The sequence below is a fragment of the Budorcas taxicolor genome, chromosome 17 (assembly GCF_023091745.1).
Source record: "Budorcas taxicolor isolate Tak-1 chromosome 17, Takin1.1, whole genome shotgun sequence".
NCBI lineage: Eukaryota > Metazoa > Chordata > Mammalia > Artiodactyla > Bovidae > Budorcas > Budorcas taxicolor.
The window spans coordinates 42,367,692-42,393,692 of NC_068926.1; the positions used below are offsets into that span (position 1 = coordinate 42,367,692).

The window sequence follows — 26,001 nt, forward strand, 5'->3', positions numbered from 1 at the left end:
AGCCGTGTCCAATTCTTTGCGACCCATGAATCGCAGCACGCCAGGCCTCCCTGTCTATTGCCAACTCCTGGAGTTTACTCAAACTCATGTTCACTGAGTTGATGATGCCATCCAGCTATCTCATCCTCTGTCATCCCCTTCTCCTCCTGCCCCCAGTCACTCCCAGCATCAGGGACTTTTCCAATGAGTCTACTCTTTGCATGAGGTGGACAAAGTATTGGAGTTTCAGATTTAGCATCAGTCCTTCCAATGAACACCCAGGACTGATCTCCTTTAGGATGGACTGGTTGGATCTCCTTGCAGTCCAAGGGACTCTCAAGAGTCTTCTCCAACACCACAGTTCAAAAGCATCAATTCTTCGCCACTCAGCTTTCTTCACAGTCCAACTCTCACATCCATACATGACCACAGGAAAAACCATAGCCTTGACTAGACGGACCTTAGTCGGCAAAGTAATGTCTCTGCTTTTGAATATGCTATCTAGGTTGGTCATAACTTTCCTTCCAAGGAGTAGCGTCTCTTAATTTCATGGCTGCAATCACCATCTGCAGTGATTTTGGAGCCCCCCAAAATAAAGTCTGACACTGTTTCCACTGTTTCCCCATCTATTTCCCATGAAGTGATGGGACCAGATGCCATGATCTTCATTTTCTGAATGTTGAGCTTTAAGCCAACTTTTTCACTCTCCACTTTCACTTTCATCAAGAGGTTTTTTAGTTCCTCTTCACTTTCTGCCATAAGGGTGGTGTCATCTGCATATCTGAGGTTATTGATATTTCTCCCGGAAATCTTGATTCCAGCTTGTGTTTCTTCCAGTCCAGCGTTTCTCATGATGTACTCTGCATAGAAGTTAACTAAGCAGGTTGACAATATATAGCCTTGACGTACTCCTTTTCCTATTTGGAACCAGTCTGTTGTTCCATGTCCAGTTCTAACTGTTGCTTTCTGACCTGCATATAGGTTTCTCAAGAGGCAGGTCAGGTGGTTTGGTATTCCCATCTCTTTCAGAATTGTCCACAGTTTATTGTGATCCACACAGTCAAAGGTTTTGGCATAGTCAATAAAGCAGAAATAGATGCTTCTCTGGAACTGTTGCTTTTTCCATGATCCAGTGGATGTTGCAATTTGATCTCTGGTTCCTCTGCCTTTTCTAAAACCAGCTTGAACATCTGGAAGTTCACGGTTCACGTATTGCTGAAGCCTGGCTTGGAGAATTTTGAGCACTACTTTACTAGTGTGTGAGGTGAGTGCAATTGTGTGGCAGTTTGAGTATTCTTTGGCATTGCCTTTCTTTGGGATTGGAATGAAAACTGACCTTTTCCAGTCCTGTGGCCACTGCTGAGTTTTCCAAATTTGCTGGCATACTGAGTGCAGCACTTTCACAGCATCATCTTTCAGGATTTGAGATAACTCAACTGGAATTCCATCACCTCCACTAGCTTTGTTCGTAGTGATGTTTTCTAAGGCCCACTTGACTTCGCATTCCAGGATGTCTGGTTCTAGGTGAGTGATCACACCATCGTGATTATCTGGGTCATGAAGATCTTTTTTGTCCAGTTCTTCAGTGTATTCTTGCCACCTCTTCGTAATATCTTCTGCTTCTGTTAGGCCCATACCACTTCTGTCCTTTATCGAGCCCATCTTTGCATGAAATGTCCCCTTGGTATCTCTAATTTTCTTGAAGAGATCTCTAATCTTTCCCATTCTGTTCCTCTATTTCTTTGCATTGATTGCTGAGGAAGGCTTTCTTATCGCTTCTTGCTATTCTTTGGAACTCTGCATTCAGATGCTTATATCTTTTCTTTTCTCCTTTGCTTTTTGCTTCTCTTCTTTTCACAGCTATTTGTAAGGCCTCCTCAGACAGCCATTTTGCTTTTTTGCATTTCTTTTCCATGGGGATGGTCTTGATCCCTGTCTCCTGTACAATGCCACGAACCTCTGCCCATTGTTTATCAGGCACTCTGTCTATCAAATCTAGTCCCTTAAATCTATTTCTCACTTCTACTGTATAATCACTGGATAGGAATCCCCAAACCCCCAGTTCCCAGTCCTAAAAAAATATCAGTCAGTGCTAAGGTTTGCATTTGATATGGTTTCAAATACCCACTATCCAGCCACAGTTATGAAAAGACGGTTATTGAAATGTTACGAAAAATATCCTCATTCCCAATTAATTTGCTTTGCCTATTTTCCCCATGTATGATGACTGTGGGCTTTGCTCCAGCTGGCAAATCAGATTCCAACCGTGCGCCCAAGCATCCTGTAGCCTGCACGCCTGGGTTTCAGAACCCTCCTGGGCCTCCAGGCACAGCTCCTCTACTGCTAATTTCACACTGCACTTTCTTCCTCTCTCTCCTGGGATCACATCTGAGTTGCAGGAAGGACTCAAACTTTCTTTCTCCTGACAAATAGTTAACATAGTTCCACTCACAGCAACCTCTTCTGTCTGTTCCTGTCTGCCACCCACAGTCACAGCCATCCCTTCACTTCCATGGGGTCCAGGGACCAGGTGGCCATGAGCCCCCCCACTCAGGGGACACAGGTGACTCTGCCTCTGGAGTCACCTAGAGAAGGAAAAGCATCCTCTCCATCTGCTGGGAACCATGAGAACTGCCACAACACCTCCACAATCTCCTCCAAAGAGGCTCTCCCACTGGTCTTCTCCATTCTAACTCTGCTGGGCCATGGATGCAGATGGTGGGCTGGAGGTCCCACGACCATGACTGCATCAGAGGTCTATTTCCCAACTCTAGGATGCAGGCATGTTTGTTCTTGGCCTTTGGAACCTCACTAAAACTGATGCAGAAAAAAATCCTACTTCAAATTCTGGACATACTGAGCTAACTTTTAACTCCCCTCCTCTGGTTATTGCCAAAAGAAAATATAATTATAGATTACTTATATAAGTTACATAAGTAAAAGTACTATTTACTTAATAATTAAATATAATTAACTAATATGGTCCTTAATAACAAACAATCAATTATCATGTCTGTTTTGGATTCTGGCTGGACACACTCTGAGGACAAAAGACTTTCTAATGTGACAAGTGACTGTGAATTAATATAGGCAGATATTATTAATATATGATATAAGCTAGGCAGGCTCTTTAAAGTAGAAATTTAAGAATTTTCACACGAGGTAGGATTTAAGAATTATGAACATTATCAATCAGAATTTTAATAAGTTGGCTTTTTTAATTAAATACAAATTCTCTATTATACTTAATAATTGAATGAGCCATTGATTATTTTGACATAAAGAGCTAATAAAAACTATTTCAAAAACATTTCATTTCTGATGTGAAGCGCTTAGAATAGCATGTAAAAGAGAGTAGAGAATCATGTCATAATCAATGCTATTTTCTGCTATCCACAAGGAAGTCTTATTTTAATATTCCCATTCAAGTAGGTTTTCCTGTAAAATGTTACACACTTTTAAAAGGTTATTTGTGCAAATACTGCTTAGAAATAGGCCTCCAAAGACAGACAGACAAATATGTATAGAGAAAACAATCTGAAACGCTGTAAATGAATCTTCTGGAACTCAGGGAAACAGAACGATGAACCACACCCATAATCCACTGCACAGCACAGTCACTTAATGCCTACACAGGTTTTACAGATCCTGTGTGCTTCTATAACAGAGGCTTAGAAGAAATACTGCTATGTTCTGTCATCAGAAGATATTGACTCTTATAGCTGTGTATGGAATTTATATGTATGTAAAGTATTTTGTCTTGAATCTGTGTCTTAGCACAGAATAAACGGTAAGGTTAATAGGTGCACAGTGAAGAAGCTCAATATGTAGAACATAGAAAAAACGGTACTGATGAACTTATGTCAAAGCAAAAACAGAGACACGGACATAGAAGACACAGACATAGAGGACCTTTGGATACCAAGGGTGAGGGCAAAAAGGTGGAATGAACTGGGAGACTGTGACTGACATATATACACTACTATGTATAAAATAGATTATGAGTGAAAACATACTGTACAGCACAGGGAACTCTACGTAGTACTCTGTGGTGACCTAAATGGGAAGGAAATCCAAAAAAAGAGAGGATATAGGCATACATATGTATGGGATCGCTGAGCTTCCCAAGTGGCTCAGTGGTAAAGAATCCACCTGCCAAGCAGGAGATGTGGGTTTGATCCCTGGGTTGGAAGAATCCTTGGAGAAGGAAATGGCAACACACTCCAGTATTCTTGCCTATTAAATCTCAAGGGCAGAGGAGTCTGGCCAGCTACAGCCATGAAGTTGCAAAAGAATCAGGTACCACTTAGCAACTAAACAAGAACACAGGTATACATACAGTTGATCCACTTTTCTGTACAGTAGAAACTGACACAGCATTGTAAAGCAACTAAACTCCTACTTAAAAAAAAAAGAAAGAAAAGAAACTCCTACTTTAAAAAAAGAGAGAAAAAAGAGTAATTGAATAAGTTAAACAATTCCCTTTTAAAAAAATAAAATTAGAAACAGCAAGCCAGTTATGAGTCATAGAGAAATCATTTTCTATTTACTCTAAGTTGGAAGTTTGCTTAAGATTTCTGAAATCCCAGAATAGAATATTATAAATGCATTCAAAGTGCTAATGATTGTACCTTTTATTTAGAGTTAACTATAAGACTACTACCATTTCATTGATAATTCAGAGCTGCCTAGACACATCTAATTTTGCTAAGCAAAAAGATGCATGATAATTCCAGGGATAACTTAAAGGGGTTTGTCTTTATCTTGGATATTTTAATTACAGCTTCAAAGGTGAATTTTGCCTTTTTCATACAATTCTTATTCTAACCAACTCAATCTATTTTAGTACTACTAAAGTTCTGGTCACCTAGCGTGAGTGATGTTAAATATTATTTTAGTCTGAAAAATTTTGAATCCTCTGGAATCAAAAAAGCATGGACAAAGCTAAAAAAGATGAATTATACTTCTGGTAATTACAAACAGTGCTTGTATAAACATTTTGTTCCGTATTTTGGTAAACATGTATACATGTTTCTGCTTAGTATCTATATATATGAATAGAATGCCTGAGTCATAGGGTGTATGGATTTTCAGTTTCAGGAGACACTGCCAAGTGGCTTATCAAATGGTGCTGCCTATGTGGACTTTCACCAGCAGAGAATGAAATTGTACCTGTTCACATTCTCATGCACACCTAGTATTTCCCTTTCACTTCCACTTTAGCCACTCTGTTGAGGATAGAATAGTGTCCCACTGGCATTTTAATCTATTTCCTTGACGAGTAATGCAGTTGATCATTCTTAAATATGGCTCTGGCCTTTTGGCTGCCATCATTTGGGCATATCCAATTATGCTGTCTGCCTTTTTCCTAATGATTTCTAAACGTTTCTTATATATTCTCCATAAAAGTCTTTATTAGGCTGTGTGTGTGTGTGTGTGTGCACGTGCGTGTCTATCTATTTGGAAACAACACAAATGTCTACAAAAAGGAGAGAAAAATAAAACACAGTGATTTCTATCATGAACTATTATGCAGCAATGAAAAATGGTTGAACTCTTGCTACATTTAACACTGTGGATCAATCTTACATATATTTACAGGATTATTCCATTTATCATATTTCAAAAATGGGCAGACAATAAGTGTCTTCTAACTTGACAATATTCTATTTCTAAATCCAGGTGCTGGTTACATAGTTACATCTGAACACTTAAGCTGTGTGCTTAAGATAAATGCACTTTTCTATATGCAAATTACACTTTAAAAATGTTTAAAAACAATAACACACAAACAATTTTGTCACATTCTGTTATTTACAAAGAATGCATTCCTTGTTATTTACAAAGTACTTCAATAAGTTTTAAGTCTTAGGAAAAGCCTACAATAAACCTAATACATGTTTCTTAAAAATATACAAAGTGAAATCAAGATAAAGTGTTCTTACTGGTGAGGGCAACAACTAAAAAACCACAAACATGGTGGTAAGGAAGCTCATGGAAAGACCTGGACTGGAAATCAGAAGTCTATGTTCCCCTCTGGCTCCTGGCCAGGACTATGCCCTTGGCAAAAAAAATCTTACCTCCTGGGACCCCAGCATTCTTATCTCCTAGATAAACAGGATAAACTATGACATGTACCCAATGATCAAAAAAATGAGCCACAATACCCACCAGAGAGTATCACTGGAATATCACTGACTAATCTTATGACCTTAAGAAACACATGCCACAAGTTGCTCATGTGTAAAGGGAGGGTGGCACTGCCTGTTGTATCAACTCATCTGAGAATCTGCCCAGCTCTGAGTCTCACACATAGCTCACAGTGCTGGCCTGGCACAGATAGGTGGGACATGTGTTGTACTCACCCCAGTCCTAAAATCCTGAATGTTAGGAGAATATGTGCAATAAAGTGACACAGGTATTGTTTAGCTGTAAAATTAGGTTTTCTGTCTCTAAAAATTAGCTTAAGTCACAATAGAAGAATAACAGCTAGAATCATGTAACATATGCAAAACCCCTTTGAGCTCTTTCAAAGAAACTCAATATCACAAACACAGGCAGTCCACTTTACAGAATGTTTAGGGTTCAAAAGATAATTTCATACACAATGCCAAATTATATTGTCAGATAAACACTGTAAACCAGTTCATCATTTCTATTTTACAGATAAGAGAACTGAGCACAGGTGGGGCAAAAGAAAGGTCACAAATGTACTAAGTGATCCATCCCAGAATAGTCCCTTTGTGCTCAAGACAACGTTGTTCCCACCTATTAAACCTCCAGAGCAAACTTCTCTTCCATTGAATATGAAAAATTCATTAATTCTTTTGGCAGTTCTTTCATTTTACAGATCAAGACTATTAAGGTCCACAGCAACTTATCTGAGGACACAAAGAAAGTTAGTGACAGAGTGAACTAGAACCCCATTTTTCTGAATTTCAATCCCATTCTTCCTCTTCTGTATCAATTCAATTAATTCCACATTAATATCTGTCCACATTAATATCCACATTAATAAAGATGAGATGATCAAGGTGAATGCCTGGGACAGAATGGAAGATATTTAAGCCCTTTCTCATGAAAGGCCAGGTGCAAAGCTAAGGAAGGTTGAGAGCAGAGCCAGCTTGATACATTAACTCTGAGATCCAGGGGAAGTTACAAATAATTAACTGGAATTCACAAGAATAACTACACCTGAGATAAGGATGTATGCATAACCCACAGATACAGGTAGAACTTAGGAGGAAAGTGCTAAGAAAATAAAAGGACCAAGGATGAACCTCTAGCAGCACTGAGGCTATGGATATCTGGTAAAATCCACTATTTCTTGACAGACATAAAGGAATAGCTAGGGAAGGTGTCTAACCAGATACATGCTGGAAGGCAAATTGGGACTGGTGGGGGACATGGTCATTTCAGAACACAGAAGACAAACATTAGTCCTTATCAAATATTACAAGGTCTCAAAACAAATTTAGCATATTTTCTTTAAAGGGACAAAATGAATATCTTCATCAAAAAACAGAATGGCTGGACTTCCCTGGTGGTCCAGTGGCTGAGAATCCACCTGCCAATGTAGGGGTCATGGGTTCAATCCTTAGTCCAGGAAGATTCCTCTTGCCACGAGGCAATGAAGCCCGTGTGCCATAGCTACTGAGCCCTCACCCTAGAGCCCTTGTTCTGCAACAAGTCACCCCAATAAGAAACCTAAGCACTGAAACTAGATTAGTCCCTGCTCCCTGCAATTAGAGAAAGTGAAAGTGAAGTCGCTCAGTCGTGTCCTACTCTTTGCAACTCTGTGGACGTTAGCCCACCAGGCTCCTCCGTCCATGGGATTCTCCAGTCAAGAATACTGGAGTGGGTTGCCATTTCCTTTTCCAAGGGATCTTCCTGACCCAGGGATCGAACTCAGGTCTCCCACATTGCAGGCAGACACTTTAACCTCTGAGCCACCAGGAAGCAATTAGAGAAAGTGCACACATAACAACAAATAAGTAAATAATGAATAAATAAAGGGAAAAAGAGAATGGTGACAGGAGTCAACGTGAATGGGAGAATTAATGAGGTTGCATTGCTTCCTTTGTTATAACAGTAATGTCTGGCTTTTGTAATTCAAAGAAATTCAGGGAAAAAAAGGAAAAAATAGTGAATTAGAGCTGAGAATGATCTCAGTGATCCCCCTTCATGGATCACTGCTTTGTTGTGGCTAAGGGCTTGTGTAATTTGATGAAGCTATGAGGCATGCCAAGATGGATGGTTCATTGTAGAGAGTTCTGACAAAACGTGATCCACTGAAGGAGGGAACAGCAAACCACCCCAGTATACTTACCATGAGAACCTCATAACTGTATGAAAGGACAAAGATATGACAATGAAAGATATGGCAACTTCCCAGGTTGGAAGGTGTCCAATATGCTACTGGGGAAGAATGGAGGAGAACTACTAATAGCCCCAGAAAGAATGAAGTGGCTGGGCCAAAGCGGAAACGATGCTCACTTGAGGATTTCTGGTGATGAAAGTAAAATCTGATGCTGCAAAGAACAGTATTGCATATGAACCTGGAATGTTAGGTTACTGAATCAAGGTAAATTGGATGTGGTCAAACAGGAGATGGTAAGAATAAACATCAAAATCTTGGGAGTCAATGAACTAAAATGGATGGGATTGGATGAATTTATTTCAGATGACCATTATATCTACTATATAGAATATATAGTAGAATATATTCTATATAATATACTATATAGTACAGTATACAGTATGAAGTGAAGTCAAGTCACTCAGTCGTGTCCGACTCTTTGCGACCCTGTGGACTGTAGCCCTCCAGGCTCCTCTGTCCATGGGATTCTCCAGGCAAGAGTACTGGAGTGGGTTGCCATTTCCTTCTCCAGGGGATCTTCCCAACCCAGTGATCAAACCCGAGTCTCCTGTATTCCAGGCAGACGCTTTATCCTGAGCCATCAGGGAAATAGCATATAGTATAGTAGTGTATATATAGAATATATAGTGGGCGAGAATCCCATAAAAGAAATGGAGTAGTCCTCATAATCAACAAAAGAGTATAAAATACAGTACTTGTGTGCAACCTGAAAAATAACAGAACGATCTCAGTTCATTTCCAAGGCGAGCCATTCAACATCACAGTAAGCCAAGTCTATGTCCCTATCACTGATGCCAAAGAAGCTGAAATTCATTAGTTCTATGAAGACCTAGAAGACCTCCTAGAACTAACATCAAATTAAAAAAAAAAAAAAGATATTCTATTCATCATTGGAGATTGGAGCGCAAAAGTACGAACTCAAGAGATACCTGGAGTAACAGACAAGTTTGGCCTTGGAGAACAAAATGAATCAGGGCAGAGGCTAACTGAATTCTGCCAAGAGAAGCCATTGGTCATAGCAAATACCTTTTTTCAACAACACAAGAGACAACTTTACATGTGGACATCACCAAATGGTTAATACCAAAATCAAATTGATTACATTCTTTGTAGCCAAAAATGGAAAAGCTGTATACAGTTAGCAAAAACAAGACCTGGAGCTGACTGTGGCTCAGATCATCAGCTTCTCATAGCAAAATTCAGGCTTAAACTAAAGAAAGCAGGGAAAATCACTATGCCAGCCAGATATGACTTAAGTTTAATCCCCTATAAATATGCAGTGGAGGTAACGAATAGATTCAAGGGATTAGAACTTGGAGAAAGTGTGCCTGAAGAACTATGAATGGAGCTCCGTAATACTGTATGGGAAGCAGTAAACAAAACCATCCCAGAGAAAAAGAAAAGCAAGAAGGCAAAGTGGTTATCTGAGGAGGCCTTACAAATAGCTAAAGAAAGAAGAAAAGTGAAAAGCCAGCGAGAAAGGGAAAGGTATGCCCAACTAAATGCAGATTTCTAAAGAACAGCATGGAGAGACAAGAAGGCCTTCTTCAATGAACAGTGTATAAAATTAGAAGCAAACAACAGAAGGGGAAATACTAGAGATCTCTTCAGGGAAATTGGAAATATCAAGGGAACATTTTGCCCAAAGATGGGCACAATAAAGGACATAAATGGTAAAGACCTAGTAGATGCTGAAGAGATCAAGATATGCAGATGATACCACTTTAATGCCAGAAGGTGAAGAGGAACAAAAGTGCCTTGTGATGAAGATGAAGGAGGAGAGTGAAAGAGCTAGCTTAAGACTAAATAGTAAAAAAGCTAAGATTATGGCACCTGGCCCCATTACTTCATGGCAAATAGAAGGAGAAAAGGTGGATGCAGTGACAGATTTCCTCTTCTTGGTTCTAAAATTATTGCAGATGGTGACTGCAGCCATGAAATCAGAAGATTGCTTCTTGGCAGGAAAGCTGTGACAAAGCTAGACAGTGTGTTGAAAAGCAGAGACTTTACTCTGCCAACAATGAACCAACCATATAGTCAAGGCTATAGTCTCCCCAGCGGTCACATACGGCTGTGAGAGCTGAACCATAAAGAAGGCAGAATGCCAAAGTGGTGCTGGAGAAGAGTCATGAGTCCCCTGGACAGCAAGGAGATCAAACCAGTTAATCTTAAGGGTTAACTGGACACTCATTGGAAGGACTGATGCTAAAGCTGAAGTTCCAGTATTTTGATCACCAAATGCAAAGAGCTGACTGATTGGAAAAGTCCCTAATGCTGGGAAAGACTGAGAGCAGAAGGAGAAGAGGGCATCAGAGCATTAGACGGCTGGGCGGCATCACCGATGCAATGGACATGAACTTGGGCAAACTTTGGGAGACCGTGAGGCCAGAGAGGCCTGGCGTGCTTCCATCCATGAGGTCGTAAAGAGTTGGATATGACTGGGCAACTGAACAACAGAGCTGAGAAAGTAGAGGCTGCTGTGGGCTGTCACTTTAAGAAGCATGACAATGAACATAGGGGAAGAAACAAAGTTGATGAAACAGGAATATAAAAACTACTCACTTTTAATATTTTAAATGGATGATAGTGAATAAGGATCTACTGTATAGCACAAGGAACTCTGCTCACTGTTATGTGGTAGTCTGGACGAGAGGGGAGTTTAGGGGGAGAATGGACACATGTATATGTATGATTAAGTTCCTTTGCTTTTCACCTGAAAATATCATGATGTTGTTAATTGGCTATACCCAAACAAAAATTAAAAGTTAAAAAAAAAATTACACACTTTTTCAGGTAGGCGAAACTTCAGCATATTTTTAAGCCCTTGGGAAAAAGAGCCAAAGAAGAGAAGATGATGACACATGGTAGAGCTGAGTGCAGTGATGGGGAAGTCTCAGAGGCGTGGGGGGTGGAATCCAAGACCCTTCCTCTAGGTCAGGAGGCAACAAGAGAAAGGATGATGTCATGGGCAGCTTTGGAGGGAAGAAGGAGGGGTTCGGGGAGCAACTGTCCAGTGGCTTCTATTTTTTCTTTTCCTTTAAAGCTGAAGTTCACACTGTAGGCAAGGACTGAAAGGGGTGTTGATCAAGGACTGAAACCGCTGTTAGGAAAAGAGAACAATGGAGCCACTAAGAGCCAAGTAAATGTGGAGGCCCCGCAATGAAGACCCAGAAAAGGCGAGATCAACACACAAAACAAACCAACGGAGATTCCAAGCAACATTTGGAAAATGAAATAAAAATATTATAGACATTCTAATCAAATAAATTTGGAACTTCTAGGAGATATCAAAGAATGTTGCAATAAGACCTTGGGGGTGTCTCAGCCGCAAGGTTCATGGTGTAAATCAGAGCTGAACAGTGATGCACAGAAGGCTGCAAATCCACTCACTAAAGGTGGGCCTATTCTATTTGGTTACTCTCAGGCTCAGAGTCCTAAACCTCCCTGAATCCTGAATCATCATGAATTCCTACCACTGTCTTCTCACAGGAGGACTCGTACAGGTCAGATATTTCACATTCTTTAACAGAGTCTATTAGTGATTTAATCAGTGTTTTGCTATTATTCCAATCAGAGCTCTGAGAAATGTAATTTCCTATTTACATCATTTCTCAGAGGAGCTATTTATACGTACATAAATTTGAATAATTTGCTTTATGAATTCTACATGTAAATTTCCATAAAAATGTTGGGGCCAGAAGAACTCATTTATGAAGAGTTCTCTGTTCTCAGGAGGACAGCAGTGATGTGCCTTTTTCAGGCAGTAGCATAGTGAGAATACAGGAAACTTCTGCAAAGCTACTGCACGCTGTACTGCATTACAGAAAGCATTCACCTCCAAAAGAAACAAAAAGCAAACACAAGGCATAAGTTTGTGAGTCAAATTCCACATTTTGATAATTATAACTTGTAAAGAATTATAGAGCTAATTGGTATTACTCAGCCATTAAAAAGAATACATTTAAATCAGTTCTAATGAGGTAGATGAAACTGGGGCCGATTATACAGAGTGAAGTAAGCCACAAAGAAAAACACCAATACAGTATATTAACACATATATATGGAATTTAGAAAGATCATCACGATAACCCTGTATGTGAGACAGCAAAAGAGACACACATGTATAGAACAGTCTTTTGGACTCTGTGGGAGAGGGAGAGGGTGGGATGATTTGGGAGAATGGCATTGAAATATGTATAATATCATATAAGAAACGAATCACCAGTCTAGGTTCGATGCAGGATACAGGATGCTTGGGGCTGGTGCACTGGGATGACCCAGAGAGACGGCATGGGGAGGGAGGTGGGAGGGGGGTTCAGGATTGGGAACACGTGTACACCCGTGGCGGACTCATGTTGATGTCTGGCAAAACCAATACAGTATTGTAAAGTAAAATAAAGTAAAATTTAAAAAATTTAAAAAAGAATTATAGAGCTAAGAACACTGATTATTCACCTTGGACACATGCCATTCTTTGATTTGGAAGGACAGTTACATACCTATATTTTGCTAAGTCAAATCTGCAATCATATCACTTAGTAATTAACTTGCTTAAGAAATAGAATTTTGTATATTCTCTTTCCATTTTTTAGGCTTGATTGGTTCTAAATCAGAAAACAAAAAGATTGTGACAAAAAAAATAGCCCTGAATATTAAGGTACCAAAACAATCATAAATAAAACAGGATTGTATCATAATAGATAGAACTGGAATAAATAAATGAAATGAGGAGACTACTGAGATAAACTGTTTCACCATGCAGTGAGAAAATTGATACCAAGATAAATTAAATGGCTTATGGAAAATCATAAAGCCCATCAGCAATAGTTCTGAGATACAGCAGTGCTCCTTCTCTCCAATTACAGTGTTTATTCCATCAAGATTAAACAGAAATACAGAGGGAATTTAAATGGCACATGTTCCAAGCTGATCTCTAAATAGGGCCCCAGGGAGCCGCTGAATTAATTTATGATTAACTTATGATTTTTCTATATACTCCGTCACCTGTCTGATTCCATTTGATTAAGTATTAATACAAACAGAGCTCAAATACAAAGAACTCTGAAGTAGGCAGAATATGAAACTATATAATTTATGAAATTATATATATAATTTCATATGGAACTACATATTCATATCTATATTCTATATAAGAAACTATATAGAGAAACTCTATTTATATATACACATACACTTTCATAAAGTATATACATATTTAAATATATATATATTCTGCCTACATCAAAATTCTTTGCATAAGAGCTTCATTTATGCATACTAAGTTAAAGTGTATATACTATAATGAAAGTGGAGAGAGTGCACATCTCATCTCAAGTATTTGTAATTTAGCTAGAGTTAATATAAACATTTTAGTCAGAAAATAAAAGCTATCATATACAGAGTAATAATATTAAATCTAATCAAGTGTCAAAATATACAAGATAAACAAAAAGAATTCTAGGAGGTCAAGAAGAAGTTTAATTTTAGTTTTAATCATAAAGTCTAATCAAGCTTCCCAGTGACGCCTGGTCTGGGTGTTGTCCCTAGCCAAGCATGTTGATCACTCTGGTGGCAAAGAACCACCCAAGGAAATTCATTTTTTCTTTGGATAGTTATATCCTAAACTATAAAACTGAAATGTCTTCTTGTATGTTTCTCTCTCTGGTCTTGGTTCTGTAACTTGAGGTCTAAATACAAACTCCTCATCTATTCTTAAAGAAAACAACTCAGAGTACAATCAATCAAACCACAGACTTTCATGTTCCAGCAAACCCTGATCATGGTTCTTGGAAGAAATTCTCATGTAAATCCAACCCTCATAAACAACAGCAGCCAGAATTCCACACAAGGTTCCAGTTATGATATACCTGCCAGGAAATTAACATTCTTTTCTATCTAAACACTGTATTTCCATCAAGGTCTAAGAACTCAATTTATTAACAACTTCAGCATGCTATTAATTTGTATTAATATTTTTCTCAATGGAAATTTCTAATCATTTTACAAGTTTCATTAGGCAAGGTAATATGATGAACTTATTTACAAAACAGAAACTCACTCATAGACATAGGAAACAAACATGGTTACCCAGAGGAAAGGTAGGAGGAGAGATAAATTGGGAGTTTGATATTGACAAATACCATTATATATAAAATAAACAAGGACCTCATGTATAGCACAGAGAACTATACTCAATATTCTGTAGCAATCTAAATGGGAAAATAATTTGAAAAGGAATATATTATATATATATATATATATATATATATATATATATATAATACATACACATACATATGTCTAAGTCACTTTGCTGTATACCTGAAACTAACACAACATTGTTAATCAACTATACTCCAATATAAAATATATATATTTTTTAATTTCATAAAGCAAGGTAATAGCTGAGATGTGCCTGGAAGGACCACATAGATTAAGCAGGAAGTTGTCATCCCTTGGACTACAAGGGGATCCAACCAGTCCATTCTGAAGAAGATCAGTCCTGGGATTTCTTTGGAAGGAATGATGCTAAAGCTGAAACTCCAGTACTTTGGCCACCTCATGCGAAGAGTTGACTCATTGGAAAAGACTCTGATGCTGGGAGGGATTGGAGGCAGGAGGAGAAGGGGACGACAGAGGATGAGATGGCTGGATGGCATCACCGACTCGATGGACGTGAGTTTGAGTGAACTCCGGGAGTTGATGATGGACAGGGAAGCCTGGCATGCTGTAATGCATGGGGTCGCAAAGAATCCGACACGACTGAGTGACTGAACTGAACTGAACTGTCATCCTCACCAAAAGCCTGTCTAAGCATAAGTGGCAGACTGGCATAATGACAGACTGGCCTTTCTGAGATAAGAAAGTAGTTTTATGCAAAGTTCTGCATGTAAATCAGAGAGGCCTTTCAAAGTCATAATGAAGAGTCTGCCCTGGATCCATCAAAGAATAAGACAACACTGTGGGTCTTGAACATAAGATTAACAAGATGAAAATGGAAAAAATATATAAGGTGAATAATAATGAGCAGACAAAAAATACAGTAAATAAGTATGCAGCTATTGTAGCAGATATGTTGAACATGGTGGTAAGCACAGATGCAATGAATAGGACAGATATAGGAGATCACTTTAAGAGAACACAGGTTGCATTTAAGCTTCATGCCCAAATAACTGAAATAAGGAAGAAGCTTATTTTAAAACCTAGGGAATTATTTGTAAAAGGAAGATCATTAATTCAACTGACTGCAAAATAATAGCATGTCATTAAATTAGAACTGTTCAATGGCTAGTAAGAAAATACATAACTGCCCATCGATGAAAAATTTGCTCTACTTCGTTATAGTGATAATAATATAGGCAATTTTCAATTGCATCCATTGTACAGGCTCTCCAGCATTCCATTTTTCTTGCCAATGTATTTATCTTGAACATTCCCATTAGGTAGTTGAAAAATCAACCCATTATATTAATAGAATTAATTACTATTAATGCATAAAAAGCGAAAGTGAAGTCGCTCAGTCATGTCCAACTCTTTGCGACCCCAAGGACTGTAGCCTACCAGGCTCCTCTGTCCATGGGATTTTCCAGGCAATAGTCCTGGAGTGGATTGCCATTTCCTTCTCCAGGGGATCTTCCCAACCCAGGGATCGAACCCAGGTCTCCTGCATTGTAGACAGACACTTTACCGTCTGAGCCACCAGGGAAGTCCTACTTCATAGTAGGCAAAAAAATCAGAATAGGAAGAAAATGGCTAACATTATTTACAAAACACATGATGGCTTTAATCATTCACAGTAATCCAACCCTCCTTACTACACAGAACTGCTGTATACAGATGCTATCATTAAATGGTACGACAGCTCTCTCAAGGAGACAAAAAATTCTCGAACACATTTATACACACACAACTTTCTCAGATTGTGAACAAACTGGTAAAAATAAGTCATATTGTTTCCCATTACACACAGAGAGAACCACAAATCTTTATGCCATGATTTTAAAGCTAGAGTGCCAACAGTAAGAGGGCTTCCCAGGTGGCTCAGTGGTAAATAATCTGCCTGCTAATGCAGGAGACACAGGAGATAGAATCCCTAGGTCAAGAAGATCCCCTGGAGGAGGAAATGGTAACCCACTCCAGTATTCTTGCCTGGAGAATCCCAGGGACAGAGGAGCCTCGTGGGCTACAGTCCATAGATTTGCAAAGAGTAGGAGATGACTGAGCATGCGTGCACCAACAGTTTGACAGAAAGATCATTAAGAAGATAAATACACGCAAACATGACCACACACTCAGAAATAACAGCTGCTGCTGCTGCTAAGTTGCTTCAGTAGTGTCCGACTCTGTGCGACCCCATAGATGGCAGCCCATCAGGCTCCACCATCCCTGGGATTCTCCAGGCAAGAACACTGGAGTGGGTTTCCATTTCCTCTTCCAATGCATGAAAGTGAAAAGTGAAAGTGAAGTCGCTCAGTCGTGTCCGACTCTTAGGGACCCCATGGACTACAGCCTACCAGGCTCCTCCGTCCATGGGATTTTCCAGGCAAGAATACTGGAGTGGGGTGCCATTGCCTCATCAAGTATCAAGTAAGGGCTTCTTATATAGCTTCTTCACACCTAAGATAGAAATATGGGCCCAAAATGGGAGAAGTGAAAGTCTCTCAGTCATGTCCGACTCTTTGCGGTCCCATAGACCATACAGTCCATGGAATTCTCCAGGTCAGAATACTGGAGTGAGTAGCCTTCCCCTTCTCCAGGGGATCCTTCCAACTCAGAGATTGAATCCAGGTCTCCTGCACTGCAGGCAGATTCTTCTTTTTTTTTGCAGGCAGATTCTTTACCAGCTGAGACACAAGGGAAACCCAACAAAACTGGAGTGGGTAGCCTATCCCTTCTCCAGCAGATCTTCCAGACCCAGGAATCAAACCGGGGTCTCCTGCATTGCAGGCAGATTCTTTATCAACTGAGCTATCAGGGAAGCCCGAGAAAGGAGATTTCAAACGTAGCTTGCAAGCATATTAGTTACACCTATCAGTGAGTGAGCAGGTGAAATTCAAACAGTCCTTCATTAACAGTAGAAGGTTCCCTAACTCAGTGATGCAGAAAAAGGTAATATGTACCAAAAGGTTATGATCTGGCCAAATTCAGTATTAAAAAGTGTTATTATGTCTGCCATGAGCACAAATAAACATGATAAATTATGTTTTGGTTTTGGTTGTGATAATTCTATTTTGTTTTGCTTTTGCTTATTCAATCAAGAATTCTGTAAGTATATTTTAGAAAGTTCTGGTTTCATATACAATAGAGACATAAATACAAATCTATGCCTCCTGCATATCAATTATGGCAGGCATTCATTAGATAATTTATATTTGTCATCTGTCAATGACTATTTCTTGAAATTAATAGTAGCTTAACACGCTTATTCCAGAAAAAAAGATGGTGTGGTTTTAAAAGATACTAAAAAATATCTGATTACTCATGAAATTTCAAGAAGAAATGCTATCACTGAAAGTTGTTAAATTCTTATTATTAGACCAAGATATATTTATTTTATATGGTAGAGCTTTCCAAGACAATGCACCAAAAATAGCAGCTGATCTATTTAAGTCTGGATGGAGATAAAATTTTTAAAAGATGATTCTGTATCATTCTACTGTTGGATAGTCATAAGGCTATCATCACATACAATATATTAGAATCAAAGAATCTTTAAAATCTCACAAACTGAAATGTCCATAAATATTGCCATCTGGCCTAACCACCTATTCAACACCCAAACTTTCTATAAAATATGCCGCCAAGCGATTATTCCCCATGGCTGAGTGCTTGGAGTCACTGGGAACTCCACTATCTCCCTGCCTAGGCAATTATATCTGGCAGACTGCTATCAGAAAATTCTTCCTAATTTGCAGCCAAAAATATTCCTCCTCGTGTCTTCTACTCATTAGTCCTTGTTTTAACTATTGGTGTCAAGCAGCAAAGACTTTCTCATCTAAATCACAATTTTTCAAAAAATTGAAGACAACTGTCAAATACCTCAGTTCTTTTAGCTCTTCCAAATATGACATTATGGTAATTACCTCAACTATTCTTATTTCTCTCCCCTGAAAGTACCAACTATCACAGTACAGAAAGCTCTGTAAAACCTGCTCTAAATAACTGAATTCTTTTAAGTGAAGTAATATGCTTAACACAGAATTAGTAAAATATTAACACTAGTTTCTTTCTTAAGTAACTAAATATAGTTATATACAGCTGAGAAAGATATGGAAAGAAAGTATATAGTTACTCATCTGTATCATGTATATTCTAATATACTATTCTCTATTATACTATATTATGTTACATAATGCTTCATCTGTGTCATGGTTACCTGTTAATATACTGGTTACAATATTAATATATTATAAATAGGGCTTCCCTGGTAGCTCAGGAGGGAAACAATTTGCCTGCAATGCAGGAGATCCTGGTTCAATTCCAGAGTCAGGAAGATCCCCTGGAGAAGGGAACAGCTATCCACTCCATTATTTTGGCCTTAGAATTACACAGACAGGAGCCTTGCAGTCCATGGGGTCGTAAAGAGTCAGACACAACAGGGCCACTTTCACTTTCATTTTTTTTTTGAACACTATTAATAGCATCTAACATTTTTTCCATTTGCTCTCTGCCAATCTATGCTTTCCCCATTCTATATACTTGGACACATGTTTTCTGAAAGAAAGTGCAGTTTATATTTCAATTTTGTTAGATTCAGCCCCTCACTTTGGCCATTCAAGACCATGAAAAGTGAAAGTGAAAGTTAAGTTGCTCAGTCGTGTCTGACTCTTTGCGACCCTGTGGACTGTAGCCCACCAGGCTCCTCCGTCCATGGGATTCTCCAGGCAAGGATACTGGAGTGGGTTGCCATTTCCTTCTCCAGGGGATTTTCCTGACCCAGGGATCGAACCCAGGTCTTCCGCATTGCAGGCAGATGCTCTAACCCCTGAGCCACCAGGGAAGCACATTCAAGACCATATTAGATCTTAATTCTACCTCACGTATCCACCATCTATTTCATTTGAGTGTTTCCCTTGTACAGTCTTATTTTAGCCATTGGTAAAGATGTTTAACATGACAAGGCCAAACTTTCATCAGGAAACATCATGCAGGTTGAAATGCTGTACTAGCTCCCTAGTTTAACTAATTTTCCCAGTACTCAGACTGTACGTCTAAATAAATTCCACAGAGATCTATATATTATTTTCCAGCACTGTAACAAAATCTAGATACAATGACATAAGTCATTCAATGATCTGATGTTTGGATTCATTTTTTAAACAAATGTTTGTTCCATGTACATTTAGTACCTGGCATTATGTTGATCTCTGGTGACTAAGGCAGTAAGATGCTGCCCCTCAAGGAGCTTACAGTCTAGTGGGAAAGCAGACAATTACAGGTGATATCATCGGATAGCCTTATAAACGGGACAGGCAATTAGGGAACCACAAAGGAACAGAGTGTGATTATAGAAATCAGATTGTTAGGCTTAGGAAAGGTCTCCCAGAGCAAACAGAAAGGTTTGTGTGGAATTGAGTTTGAGGTCCTTATAGAACAGTCAGATTTAAATGTTGGTTGTGTGGGTGTGGTGCTCTCTAGACAAATCTGGGCTGGACATATAGAAGTCAACAGTGAAAATGTAGTATTTGCAGCTGTGGATCTGAATAAGAGCCCTGAGTCAGAAGTTAATGAAAGAAGGAAACCTCTGGCATTTTGGTAAAATGGAAGAACATTTCAGAGGTCTGAAACATCAAGTGTATATGACACCTGAGTAAGGGTGTGGGTTGGATGGAGAGATAGAGCTGGGGGAGTCAGAGGCCAGTTCAGCAAGAGTTCTGTGCCAAGAAATGATAACCTTTTCTAGAAGGCCATGGGATCCCTAAAAGGGCTCTAAGCACTGGAATGACTTGAGTAGATTGAAGAAAATACACGCTAGGGTTGATGTGGGGTAGAAATTGATGAAGGACAAGAAGCAAGAAGACTAATAAAGTGAAAAGAGATTAATACAAGGAACTAATACAGGCAAAACAGGTGAGAGGTGGAGAGAAAGCAGGGTCATGATAGGGATGGGAGTGACTGACACACTCCTAACATTGTGCAGACTCTGACCTTGGAGTCTGTGTGATGACTGACTGGATTTGAGAAGCTAAGGTAGAGAGAGGGTCCCAGGTAATCCTCAGGATCTGAGCTTGGATGGAAAAGAATGCAAATGGAAACACCACTTTGGGAAAGGATGGGGAGGGTTTCAATACTTGGTTTTTATCACTTTAAATTGAGTTTTAAGATCAAGACAGGAAAACTAGGTACTAATAGAAAAGTTGGATGTATGAGTATGGCTTGAGCTGAGAGGTCTGAGCTAAAATCAGAGCCTGAGGAGTTAATAGTGAATGGATGGAGTTACAGTCAGTGATTTGGACACAACCACTAAAGCAGAATATATAGGAAATAAGACCAAAAGATTAAGATCAATGTAAAATTCAGCCTGTAAAAGAGAAAGCTAAACAGTGTCCAAGGACTTAATCAAAAATATATTTTCTAACTTTAAGTTTATTTTATATTTATTAATAGAAACTAAATTTCTGAAAATTTTTAACTCAAATTTATCAGGTAGTTTGTCAACCTGGTACTGCTGCTTTCATTGCAGACCATAAAAAATGAATAATGGCATAAATTTGTGAGTGTCAAGGTTCTCAAAACAATGTAGGTTAAAAAAATAATAAAAAGCCAGGAAAAGTTTACCATAAGATTCAAGCTTCACGCTGACCTAGAATATGAAGGGTCCTAAATTCTTTATTTTTTCTACATTTAAAAACATTTTCCCCCTTATTTCTCATCTTTGGAAGGAAAAGTTAAGAGTAAAATGGGAAGTTTTTGCTCATGTTTGCAACATGAATACAACACATTAACTGTGTATATCCATCCAACTCCATTATTCAACTCTATTCCAAAAATAGTTTAAATAAATGAAAATATCACTGGGCAAATTTCACCATATTGAAGAGTATACAGTAGTCCACCTGACTTCTTGGTTTTGTGATCTTAAATACTCCTCTTAATCAAGATGATTAATGTTTAATCAACTTACACAAGATGGGCAAACTGAACCATATGAGATGCAAATAACTTGCATATTCTTTCTCAGCCCATTGTTATAACTGAGATTCCAAATCTGGATGTTCAAAGAAAAAAACCTTAGTCTTCAGAGGTTTGCTGCTGCTGCTGCTCAGTTAATTCAGTTGTGTACGACTCTGTGCAATGCCATAGACGGCAGCCCACCAGGCTCCCTCGTCCCTGGGATTCTCCAGGCAAGGATACTGGAGTGGGTTGCCATTTCCTTCTCCAATGCATGAAAGTGAAAAGTCAAAGTGAAGTCGCTCAGTCGTGTCTGACTCTTAGCAACCTCATGGACTGTGGCCTACCAGGCTCCTCCATCCATGGGATTTTCTAGGCAAGAGTACTGGAGTGGGGTGCCATTGCCTTCTCCCTTCAGAGGTTTAGTGATCACTTAAAATCAAAATTCCTTATAAAATGCTCAAAGAAAAATTATACTAGTCTAACTCTCCAAAGTACATCTACTTTTTAATAAGTTGGATTTGGGGTAGCATTTCTATGGCCGCTGTTAATAAGTTTTATTTAGTCTCATTATTATTACACAAAAGTAAGTAATATAATCAAAATTTGACTACTGTGGTTGAGATAGATTTCTCAACATATCTAAAATACTGTGATATGGGCTTACCAGGTATATACTGGGCCTTCCACTTAGAGATCACCAATATGTGCCAAAGAGAACCTTCGGAGTTTCACTCTTTATCAGATTTAACTTTAAAAATCTGTCTTAATGGTAGATACCCTAAGCATATACAAGTCAGTTCATGTGTGTGTGTTCAGTCATTCTGTCTTGTCCAACTCTTTGCAACCCCAGGGACTGTAGCCCACCAGGCTGCCCTGTCCATGGAATTCTCTAGGAAGAATACTGGAGTGGGTAGCCATTCCCTTTTCCAAGAGATCTTCCCAACCCAGGGATCCAACCTGGGTCTCCTGAACTGCAGGCAAATTCTTTACCATCTGAGCCAACAGGGAAGCCCTAGGCAATAGAATAATTGTGGGAAAGGGTAAGTGTGAAAGTCATTCAGTTGTGTCCAACTCTTTGCGACCCCATGGACTGCAGCCTACCAGGTTCTTCTGTCCATGGAATTCTCCAGGACAGAATACTGGAGTGGGTAGCCATTCCCTTCTCCAGGGGATCTTCCCAACCCAGGAATCGAACAGGGTCTCCTGCAAGCAGATTCTTTACCAGCTATGCTATCAGGATGCCCTCTAAAAGACTCTTATAAGGCTTGCAGTTGCCACATTCAGAACTCTGGTTCATGACATTTGATGGGGGACTGGGTGGGAGAAGGGCAGGGAGACAGGATTCCTATCAGCTTCCTCAGTGATCACAGATGACTTGACTGCATAAACCGAATCACCAGGACTATAAGACAAATGCAAAAGTTCATGTCAATATGCTATGATTTATCAAATAAAAGGTTAATATAAAGAAGATCCAAAACAAGACAATGTGTCCTTTTGCTTGGGAAGAGTAAGGCCTGACCATGTCCAGTTCCCTAAAACGCTCATCTCCCAGCTGTTGCACAAAAACTGTATCAGTGAAGCTGAGTGACAGAGGCAGGAGGTCACACTCAGCCAGGCAGTTGGGGCCATCCTGTCACACCCAGAACCCGGCCTGACATCAGACTGTGTAAACTGGAATAAGCAGAATTGTTATAGTTGTAAACCAGGAGGTACTGTTTAACAGAGAGATTTATGCACAATAAGGCTTTATGTGGGTCACCATACCAGCCCCAGAACTTCTGTCTCACATATTCATACAAACATCCACCCTGAATACAAACTCCAATATATTTTCTTTAAAAAATACACTTCCTAAAATGTACCTTAAAAATTTTTATGGAACATCTATGAAATTATACAGTCTATATTTAAATAATGATGATGCTGGAATAACGTTACCCTAGATCAATATGGCACTTAAGAAATCTTAATGTAAAAATAATCAGTATCAGCAAATTAATTTTTATTCCAGATAACTGCATACATTATAACATTACTACCTAAAAGCACATATTTTGTGACAGTTATTTATATATATACTATTATTCACCAATAATATTAACTCTTTATTTTACAAAATGGAGTCCAAACCACAAAACCTTGCTGGTTTTTTTCTGAGTGGAGAGGGAGTGGGAATTAGACTTAGATTTTTTTTTTACAAGTAACTTCAAAATTAATGACATTTTCTGAGAAATATCCTACTTTCCTAATATAAATCTTTTACCAAAAAAAAAAAAAAAATACACTGAAATGGAAAACTGATCTAACATGTGAATTTTCTCTTGCCATGCATTAATATGAATTAAATAGACCTTAAAATTATAGTTCCAGGTATCTGATTTTTTAATGAATATTCATTTTTAGGAGTGGTTTTTAAAAAGTTAACTTTTTGAACTGGTACTTGCTCAAAACACATAATCTCAGTATCCAAAGAATTCATGGTAAGAAAGAAATAACTTTTTTCCTACTTTTATAAAAGATGTGTAAAATTATATAAGTCCAGGGCATGAACAAACTTGATAAAACTCTACTAGTTTCGTCTGAAAGCTGAGAACTAGCTTTCACACACTAAAGCCTTCTTCACTCTGTCACTTTCTACCTATGAAACAAATGGGTACATATTCTGATTGGAATAGTCCTGATGACGTGTTTCAGTAAACCACTTTACTTTGATAAAAATGCAATAACATCTCTCTGTATAAGAATATAAGACATGAAGGACATACGATGGACATAGGTACTGCTTCTTTTTCCCCTTCCCTTTCTTTGAAGACTTTTCTTTTGAGTAGGCTTCTTCAATACACAAGGAAATTAAAATAAAAAAGGCCACTGCCAATAAAAACTTCATCTTGAAAATTTAAATTTCAGAAGATGGATCTACAAGAAAGAACAAGAAGATATTTACATTCATGAGACAAATGACAATTACATGACTCTTTAAGGATTATGACTGTTGCTACCATGGACAGGGCGCTTGTACATCACATTCTCACTGCTCCTGGCAAACATCTGTCTTCCATACATGCACAAACATGAAGGCTTTGTCATATTTTAAGCTTACTAAATACATTATATTCAGTAAAATTTTCTATTCTTCTTTCTCTTCTTTGAAAGAAAAACTCTGTAAATTGTATCTCTGTAATAACTGCATGTTACTTTATATTTTGTGATGCTCTGTGATGGTTTCATAGTAAAAGTTAGTTTAAAAATTGCTTCATAGAAAATAAGACCATGAGGAATAAAAAGTAAGTATGTAAAATTTTCCACTATATAGTTTCACAAAATTATAAATTGATACTGAATTACAGAGTGTATCAATACATGCTTAGAAAGATAACTGGAAAGATGTCTACAAGGTGTTAAGATTGTGCTTGTACATTTAAATTTATGTTTTATTTTTTAAATTTTTTCTGTTCTTTGATTTTTATTTTTCCAAAAACAATATAAATTATTCTCAAGGAAAAAGTTAATTCTAATTATTAAAGGACTGACAGAAATAAAAGAAAAAAATAGTATCAAAGTTTCACCCTCTAAATTCATGGGTTTTTTTTACATACATTAAATTTGCAAGTTACCTTTTACCCAAAAAAGGAAGGTGCATAATATTTTAAGTTAGCGCTCTCCTGTTCTACTCAGACGGTACTAACATTTCTCATTCAATAGATGATATCTGACTCTAGAAATTCTAGGCAACACTGCAAGAAATAAATTAGCAACTATAGCCAGATTCCTCCAAATAATCTTCTTAGCCATATTTTAATAACATTTTTCATGCTCCAAGAGAATTACATTCTTGCCTATCTGATGCAACAACAACAATACAAACTTAAAGCATCTTCTAAACACTGGAATATTTAAATCTCTTCCGCATCCTTCATTCCCAAACCATAAACTGTTTCTCCTTCCTTGTTTCCTGCCGAGTAAGAGACCGGCCTGTTCCCCAACATTAACTTGATTCCCAACTCCTCATATTTTTGCTTCTCCTGTGGCATGTTTTCCGCCTATCTTCTTCCTAGGAACTCTTATTTTCCCACATTTATTCTTCACAGTCCCTAAGCAAGCAGTGAGGGCTTCCTCCCTGGTCTTTCTCCTGAAGACACGCCAGAGGGGACCTATCAGGCCCCCAGCTGCCCTCAGTCAACTCGCAACACTAGACTTCCTACCCCTCCCCCCACGCCCCAGCCTAGGGGGACATCTGGTGCAGACACCTTTGCCCAAGGCCGCAGGTACTGTGCCCACATCTTTGCCCACTCAGCCCCAGGAGCCCAGGAGCCCAGAGGCCCTGGAGGTCTGAGGGTGGAGAAATTCCACCCTGTCTCTCTCTATCCACCCCCCACCTTCCGAAGGGGCTGGCTACAGGAACTGAAGGACCCCTCCAGACCAAAGGACGCCAGCGGCGCCTCTGGTCCTCCGCTGCCAGCATCCCTCCAGCCGAGCACACCCACACCGCTGACCCGCGGGGATGCGCTCGCCGCCGCCACCAGGGA

General features: G+C 38.8%; 1 protein-coding gene across 1 annotated transcript in view; it reads right to left on the reverse strand.

Moving 5' to 3' along the window:
* Positions 1-24,362, reverse strand: part of GLRB (glycine receptor beta) — a 90,697-nt gene extending 66,335 nt beyond the window's left edge. Inside the window, exon 1 of the mRNA XM_052654786.1 lies at positions 24,241-24,362. Coding sequence (XP_052510746.1) covers positions 24,241-24,362 — 122 coding nt within the window. The remainder of the gene's footprint in view (positions 1-24,240) is intronic.
* Positions 24,363-26,001: the final 1,639 nt, after the last annotated feature.